The sequence below is a fragment of the Leishmania martiniquensis genome, chromosome 33, assembly GCF_017916325.1.
Source record: "Leishmania martiniquensis isolate LSCM1 chromosome 33, whole genome shotgun sequence".
NCBI lineage: Eukaryota > Euglenozoa > Kinetoplastea > Trypanosomatida > Trypanosomatidae > Leishmania > Leishmania martiniquensis.
The window spans coordinates 982425-990742 of NC_090168.1; the positions used below are offsets into that span (position 1 = coordinate 982425).

An 8318-nucleotide genomic window follows, 5' to 3' on the forward strand; every position below is an offset into this window, starting at 1 on the left:
GGCTCTCCCTTCTTTCCACTTCGGCGTTTTTTTTTCCCCCAATGTAGGCTTAGGCGGGTGACATTCCTTCCCTCCCTCCCCTCCCTCAGGGACGCGCTGCAGAGCCCCTCTGCGCGTGCTTTTGTGTGTGTGTGTGTGTGAGTGTGCGAGCGTGTGTGTGCGTGTGTGTGGAGGGGAGTGCGGCTCGTGTGTTCTGTACAAGGCGGAGAATGCGTGCGTTGGCGAAGGCAAAGCAGTGCGTTCTCCTCTTCGGCGCTTGGGCGGCATCCGGCAGGGTTGGCTGACGAAGATATGGGTAGTAAGCAAAGGAGGTCGGTCAGCGACCTTGGGTGCTGCATTCAAATGTGGAAGGCATCTAGAGGAGGAAGAGGGGGGAAGGGGGCGAACGTGTTCGCCTCACGCTGCTAGTGAGACTCGTCCTCACTTGGTGCTTCAGCGGCGCAGGGGGCTGGGTGAGAGATGTTAGGCGCGCGCCTCGTCCTCATGACCTCTTCCCTACTTGTTCTGTACCATTTTTACCGAGCGAGGGGCGATTGCAGCAGCAACAGCATGAGGCTCGGCTTATGCACAGGGGCTCTCTCGACAATGAGCTTCTTTGACCCTCTCCGCTCTTGTCGCCCATGTTTGTTTTTCATCGGTTGCGATACAACCACGAGTGAGCACCTTTCATGCACCCACCGTCCTTCGCAGCACGCGCGCGAGCCAGGGAAGGGTGACGGAAGCCATCGCACCGTGCACACACCTCTTTACATACACACATACATATATCCTCCTTGACGAACACGACGGGCACAACGACGCATTGGTTTCCCAGAAGCATTTTCGGAAGAAGCAACGCAAAACGCGCCATCCTACGTAGCGGCCATCATGTGGTGGACGCCGGCGCGCAGGCGCCTGTACTATCCCAACCAAGTCTTCATCAGCAGAGAAAATCGCCGCATTCAACATCAGTGGCTGCCGCGGCGGCTCCTCCTCGTGCGCCACGGCGAGTCGGTTGCGAACGTCAACCGGGAGGTATACAGCAACACGCCAGACTGGAAGATCCCGCTAACGGCGCTGGGGCGGCAGCAGGCGTACGACTGCGGCAAACGACTCCGCAACATCATCCAGGACGAGAAGCTGTATATTTACTACTCTCCCTATGCTCGGACAAGGCAGACACTGTGCGAGATTCGGCGGAGCTTCGACGAGTCACAGATCCAGGGCGAGCGCGAGGATGAGCGACTGCGCGAGCAGGAAATGGGCAACTACCAGCCCTTGCATGAGATGGACGCAACATGGGCTGCACGCAACGCCTTTGGGCGGTTATACTATCGCTTTCCGTTCGGGGAGAGCGGCGCTGATGTTGGCGACCGCGTCTCTGGCTTCTTTGACTCCCTTCAGCGCGAAAGCATCGGCTTGACGGTGCCGAACATGAATGAGCGCCTGGCTCAAGGCACACGAGAGGAGTTGGGCTGCCTTGGCCTTGGCCGGTGGAGCGCTGATGACGATGACGACTTTCCGGGCGTTGCTTGCGACTCCTCCGCATCACCAGTGGAGGAAGGCCCTGCAGCATCATCGACAGCGATTGGGGCTGCGTCGCCGCTGTCGGCACTGCCCTCGGAGCAGGCCACGGCGTCTTCGACCGGTTTGCGTAGGGCGATGCGGCGCACATCACGACACCATCCCGTACCCCTATCTGACCTGGGCGAGGCGGAAACACGCGGCGTCCTACCACCGAACGACCACAGCGCCAGCGCCAGCGAAGATCAGAATGTCTTGATCATTGCTCACGGGCTTCTTATTCGTCTGTTCATAGGCCGCTGGTACCGTGTGCCAATGGAGGTCTTCGAGACAATGTGCAACCCACCCAACTGCGCCATCATCGTCCTCGAGCGCGACGACAGACTCGGCCGCCTCGTCATGACCGACATGAGCAAGAATCTCTTCGGAAGTGATCCACTGCTGCAGATGATGCGCTTCGACGGCCGCGAGGACACCCGCTGGTACCGCGAGAGGTTCCTTGGTATTGTCGACCCCACCAAAAGCGTGAAGGAGGCAGTGGTCGAGGACGACGACGAGAACCACTACTCCCTCTCAAGCACGCGCAGCAGCGCCGTCGGCCCTTCGACCCCAGCGCCACGGCAACGTGAGCCCTTGATGTCGACGGCAGAATGCTCTTCTCCAACGAGCATCTCTGCATCGCAAACTGGTATTGACACCGCGGATAGCGCAGAAACGGTGGAGTCAACGACAGGGGACGCCGTAGGAGCGACTCCGAACAGCGTGGCCGAGCCCGAGCGCGCCGCTCCCTGCATGGGCCCTGCATCGAACCGCGCGCACATGAGGCTCCTTCGAGGCGTCGATGATGTCGCCAAGAAGGGTTGAGTGGAGTAGCCGCTTCTAGTACATCGGCGCCGCATCTTGTGCTTTTCTTTTTTTCTCTCGTCCACACTCTGCCGATGGCCCTTTTTCGCTCTTGCGAGTGCGGCGAAGGCGAGGGGGAGGCGAGTGGAAGGCTTTCGCCCGCCTCGCACAGACGCGCACATGAAAGGAGGAGACCGATACCTCCCTCTGCGCCCTTCCCATACCCTCTTCCTCTTCCTCGCAGTCTGCTCGTGCTCCGCCTTTTTTTTGCTCCTTGGCATCGCTCTTCGTTCTTGTAGGTTGACCTGTGTGCCACTGGCTGGTGTGCGTACGTCGACACATCCTCTGATGCTCCAGCTTCTTTGCTACCCTAGTGGGACCGGGTGCGCGCACGTACTTGGCTGCCAACGGCTTTCCAGTGAAGCTTTAGGAAGGCAGCGGAACTATCGGATGTCCGCACCAGCACGAAAACAGGGGCGGGCTAGCAGTCGTGGAGGGTGAGCGGCGCTATTACTCGTGACTCCTAGGCGAAGAGGGTTCCGCTAGCTTTCAGGGGTCCCACCAAACAGAGGCCAAACAAACACAGATACTCACCGGGAAGCACCTTCACTTCCTCTTCGGGCTCCGTGTAATGCCTTTGTATCTGACGCAGGCAAGTAGAGTAGTCGAACTCGCTCTTCTCCCCCGCTGGCACCCCGGGCCGCCCCCGGCCCCCCCGCTCCTCATCCATACGCGCTCAGGCGGGTCAAGTGAGACGTGCTCCGCTTTGACAAGGATGTCGCCTCTCACCCTCCTCTTATCTTCTCTTGATGTCCCCCATGCGTTGCCGTTTCCTTGTCGGCAGTAGTCTTCCCTCTTTTTTTCGTGTGTGTGTCGCACGTGCACACACAGTCTTACATACACGCAGAACATACGTACAGCCTCTCTTTGATTTCGAGGGGGCATCAATCCGCATTGCGTCTCTGCCTTCTCTCTTGCCTCTCTTCCTGCGCTTCCTCTTGGGGCTCAGCCGTGACCCATTTCTTTCTTACACACCGGTCCCACCACTTCTTAGTTTGTGGGCTCTTTTCTCGCTCCACGCCCCCCCCACCCCACACCTCTCCTTCGTCGCGACTACATCTTTTTGACCCCGTCTCGCCCCCGCTCTTTCCCTCTTTGCCTTGTGAGCAGTCTTGCGATACACCCGCGCCTTCGAGAGCACTTCTTTACATTGAACGTGGTGCGTGCGTGTGTGTGTGTGCTTCTCTCTCTGCCCCTCTTTCGCTCTCCTCGCCTGTGTGCCGTCTGCTTCCGGCCCCCTTTTTCCTTCACGTTTCCTTTGCTCGCAGGCTGAGGTGCTCCTTCGCTTAGCGCAGTTGATCGTCACGTGCGCGTGCACTCAGAGAGCTGGAGAGGGAGGAGGGAGGGGGGAGGGAGAGGCGGAAGGCCCTGCGAGGTGTGTACGATTGATCTGCATTTATGTGTCTCGCATTCTTGTAGCGCGTAGCCTGCCTCTTCGCTGTATATCCGCTCTTTCGCCGTTCGACTTCAGTGACCACCGCCTGGCTGCGCGCTTGCCTCGCGCGCATCGAGGCTCGCGGTTGAGCGTATCGTGGCGGAGGAATTCGTGTGGCCCTTTGTGCGCCACGCAGGCGCGAGTGGGCAGAGACTAACACCACGAAGAAAAAAAAACATCCCAGAACATGGAAGCTACAACTCACGCGGCGCTGGCTTCTCGGGCGCTACAGCACGTGCTGACAGCGGCTGCGCGTGCTCCTCGAGTGCCGAGCGGAGCCTCGATGGGCCGCTGCCACAGCACCCCTCGAACAGCTCGCTTAGTCAGGGTCGGTGTGGCTGGGCCGCTGATGCCGATCGCGCTCACTGATGCTTATCGGTGCGCCTCCTCCTCGGGTTTTTCACGGGGCAGCACACCGCCGTCGCCTCCGGTGCCGCCGTCCTCTGCTGTGCCGCCGCACCCCTCGACGCCCGGCTGGGTTTCGGTTCGCAAGCCAAATGGCGAGCAGCGCATGTCTATTTCGATCCGAAGTACCTCGCAACGGCAGCTCGCACGTCGACAATCACTGGCAGCTTCATCCATTTCCACTCACGTCCCTCAAGCTGAGTTTGTTCCGGTAGGCCACCTTGCCACTGCTGCCAACGCGCCGTCAGGACGATCGCCATTGTCTCCTGCGCCAGAAAAGCAAGCGGCTGCGCCAACGACGATGGTTGCAAGTGCGTGCCCTCTTAGTGCTGCTGCACAGCCGCCATTCGCCGCTAGCAGGGACCAGCGCAACAATCAGAGCCGCGAGAGCATCCGCGGCACAGCTTCCCCCATGCCGACGCCCCCCCCCTCAACGTCTTCTGCTTCCTCAAGAGTGGCAGTGTCGAAGCCGACCACGCCCTCAGCGCTGTCTTCAGCATTCGAAGCACCACGAACCGATCGTGGTCCTGAGCGGGAGCGCTCTCACAGGGCGGTGGCCTCCACCATATCCTCGCCGGCGGCGAGGGCGTCGGTGACCGCCGGTTCTCAAGGGACCGGCGCGTCGCACCCGCTCTTGTACTCGGTGTCCCGATTCACGGAGCCCGTCAAGCGGATTATCCTCATCCGAAACGGCCGCAGCGAGGCCAATGAGGACGTAAGCGCCTACGTGCAGACACCAGACTGGCGCATTCCATTGGTCGAGGAAGGGAAGCGCGAGGCAGTGGCGGCCGGGCGTGCGCTGAGTGAGTTGATCGGGGACGATCCTGTTTATTTCTACTACTCCCCGTACATGCGATCTCGGCAGTCGCTGCGGTACGTGCTGCAGGGCTTTGATGAGGCTCGTCTGTGTGGACCGTCCTACTCGCAGGAGTGGTGGGAGGAGGAAGAAATCGCGGGTGCAACATCAGCGGCAACGACTGCAGAGTCTGTGCTGCCGAGCTGTGCCACGGCACCGGCGGGGGAGGCCAGCGCGTCGCCTCTACTCGAGGTGTGTTTGTCGCCGACGTCTGCCGACGTGACTTCCCTCAATCCGCAATGTTGCTTTCAGCGCGACCCATCTCTTGTGCTGAATAGCGGAACGAGCAACAATATCATTGGCGTCCGCGAGGATGTTCGGCTTCGCGACGGCGACATTGGCCGCTACACGAGCGCCGACGAGCTCAGGCAACACCTTGTAGAGCGTGAGCGGTACGGCAGGTTCTTCTACCGCTTCCCCTTTGGCGAGAGCGGCGCGGACGTCTGTGACCGTGTCACCTCCTTCCTCGATGCGTTTCAGCGGGAGCGTGTCGAATTCCCAATGGATACGAACGTCGTCATTATAACGCACGGGCTCACAATGCGCATGTTCATCAAGCGCTGGTTTTACCTGACGGTGGATACGTTCCACAAAATGAAGTCGCCCCCGCCGGGGTCGCTGTGTACGCTGACTCGCTTGCACCATCGAAGCTGCTTCCGCCTGGACGAGTGCTGCGTCGAGTCGATGAACCTGCCGCTGTCGCTCAACGAGTTCAACGGATACAAGTACCGCAACAAGCAGCTGCTGGGCTCCATGAGCTCCGGTGCCCCGTATATGTGAACCCTAGCATGTACCTCTGCGGCTTCTGCAGTGCTGCGCCAACGCCCATGCTCTTGTTTCTCTGCGTCTCTCTTTACGCATCATGAAGGCATCCAACTGGACGGAAGGAATTGTCTCCTCCTCTTGAGAAGTTTGCCGTGTTTGAGGATGCGCAGACAGCCAGGGGGTGCTTGCCCGCATGAGGGTTGACAGTGGAGGTGAGATTCAAGTGCTTGACATCATGACCATTCATCTCTTTGGTTTGAAGTGGCTTACATGCCCCTCTTGCTTTTATTAGTCAGGGCGAGCTCATCTTCATCACGGGTCTATGCTGAGCTGAGGGGGTTGGGACGGCGTGTGCGTGTGTGTGTATGCACCTGGAGGAGTGTGGGGCTCAGCAAGGTGCATCCGTAATGATGTTGCCAGGCGCTGTCTCCCGCTCTCTACCCTTCACGCACGCACTCACTGCTGCCCTTCATCACTGCCTCTCTCCCCACCCTCTCACCGCCGTCATTCTCGCTGTCGGGGCGTTTGCCTGCCGCAGTGGCCATCGCCGGTGCTTCTGTGTCTTCCCAGTTGACGGCCTCCGTTTCGCTCCCTTGCCCTCTGTTGCGGTGCGGCGTGCACGGCCGCTTGCTGCGGCCCCTACGCCTCCGCGGGCACCGCTTGTACGCTTCGTGAGACGTGCCGCAAACCAATGCGGCACAGAGGCGTGAACTGGTCGAAGGAGCGGGTGACGGAGACATGCATGAGGGGTGCGTCGCGGCGCGACGCAGAGTGCATCCAAGCGCACATGCTCAGGGAGACGGACGGACACTCAGTCAAGCGCGGTCACCTGCGCCGCGCCCCTTGTTTCTCCCCTCGGTGCCTCTCGTGCCCTTATGTGCATGTATGCTTAGAGGGGAGGGGAGAGCGATGGGGAGGCAACTGTGGCTTCTCGACGTCACCTTCGCATGCCTGTCTATACCATACCCCTGTGTTACTGTCCACTGCTTCATGCTGGCGAATACCTGGGCGAGGGGGGTCGCCAGAGGGCAAAGTGAGGCGTAAGCTCTGCAGGGGCATTGTGACCCTTCCCCTCACCACCGCCCCTCAGTCCAGCGGTTGGGCGCGTCGGTCACGAGACAGTTGTCATGCATTGTACGCATCTTCTCACAGACGGCGCATCGGTGGGTGGTGCGTACTCTCGTGTCCACCTTTACTGTTTCACCGCACACCTCCACCTTTCATTCATTCTGCTTCCCTCTTACCACACCGGCACCAACGCCCATCGCCCTCCCTCTTTGCTCTCCGCCTCCTCCCGCATACTGTGTGCGCATCGCGTCCGTTCTCATCCGCATGCGCGACTGCCTACAGGTGAGCCGGTTCCACAAGAAAACGCGAAGGGGGTCGCCGAACGCGCGTGCTCAGGTGCAGAGGCGACAAGCGCGCCGCGGAGAGACAGAGACGGACAGACACACACCGGAAGGTAGTGCCCTTGACGCAGTGGCGGGTAGTATCGGAGCGACGCAAGTGAGGCAAACGAAATGAGGTGTATTGTCTGCGACGCGGACAAGGCGAGTTATCGGTGCCGTATGTGCCGCTCGCCCTACTGCTCCTCGAAATGCTACAGGACACACCGTATGACGAGAGCGGAGGCCGTGGCAGAGGCCGAGGACGGCAATGCCGCAGCGCCCTTGCTTGATCATCTCTGCGAAGCCGTGTTGGCTGCGCAGCTGCCTGGGAAAGAGCGTGAGGAGAAGCGGCAGCGCACTGAAGCCGAGGCCGACGTGTTCTCCGACGTGTCGCGCGAGAAGATGGTTGCCGGGCAGCGCTCAGAGCACAGCGCGTCGCCATCGGCTGCGCCGGGGGCGGACTCCGCAACAGCCGTGACAGAGGTGTCAGAAGACAAGAAGAGTGCTGGTGTTGGACTGCGGCCGCGGGCACCCGAGGAGTGCGCCGGGGACGCTGACGCAGTGTACATCCTGCAGGAGAAGCATCTCAGCGCTTTGGCTAACCATCCACGCGTGCGAAGTGCGCTGCGCAGTGCGTCACTGCAGAAGCTCATCAAAACGATTGACAGCAGTCGCTCCCGGCTCGACGCGCTGGAGGCGGCGCAGTATAACAACGCAGAGTTTAAGGGGTTTTGTGAGGAGGTGATGCGCGTCATCGCAGAGGTGGAGGGCCGGTGAGGTCTCCGCCAAGGGCGTCGTCCTCGAGAGGCAGGGCTGACAGGGTGCACGCCTCTGATTCATGTCGCGAACAGTTGTGGCAAAGTCGTTGGTAGAGGAGAGGGGCGGGCGCGGGGGCATTCAGGCTTCCCGTGGCGTATGTGTCGCGGATGAGAGACAGCCTCTTGTGCAACTGTCTGCGCGCGTTTCTCATCCTATTGGAGGGTCACATGACCGCCTCCGTGAACCAAGACCCCATCGCTGCAAGAAGTGTTTAAAGGCCTTCAATCACTACGATGGGGGGAGG

General features: G+C 60.4%; 3 protein-coding genes across 3 annotated transcripts; all 3 read left to right on the forward strand.

The window, feature by feature from the left end:
• Positions 1-867: 867 nt before the first annotated feature.
• On the forward strand, positions 868-2367 carry LSCM1_02717 (uncharacterized protein; the record flags this gene model as incomplete). The annotated part of the gene is made up of 1 exon (XM_067320293.1): positions 868-2367. One exon carries the CDS (start codon positions 868-870, stop codon positions 2365-2367), a length of 1500 nt encoding a protein of 499 aa, XP_067175668.1.
• Positions 2368-4028: 1661 nt separating this feature from the next.
• LSCM1_02718 (uncharacterized protein) lies at positions 4029-5882 on the forward strand (the record flags this gene model as incomplete). The annotated part of the gene is made up of 1 exon (XM_067320294.1): positions 4029-5882. One exon carries the CDS (start codon positions 4029-4031, stop codon positions 5880-5882), a length of 1854 nt encoding a protein of 617 aa, XP_067175669.1.
• A 1505-nt stretch (positions 5883-7387) lies between these two features.
• LSCM1_02719 (uncharacterized protein) lies at positions 7388-8032 on the forward strand (the record flags this gene model as incomplete). Its single annotated transcript, XM_067320295.1, has 1 exon — positions 7388-8032. The coding sequence occupies one exon, from the start codon at positions 7388-7390 to the stop codon at positions 8030-8032; it is 645 nt and encodes a 214-aa protein (XP_067175670.1).
• Between the last annotated feature and the right edge of the window lie 286 nt (positions 8033-8318).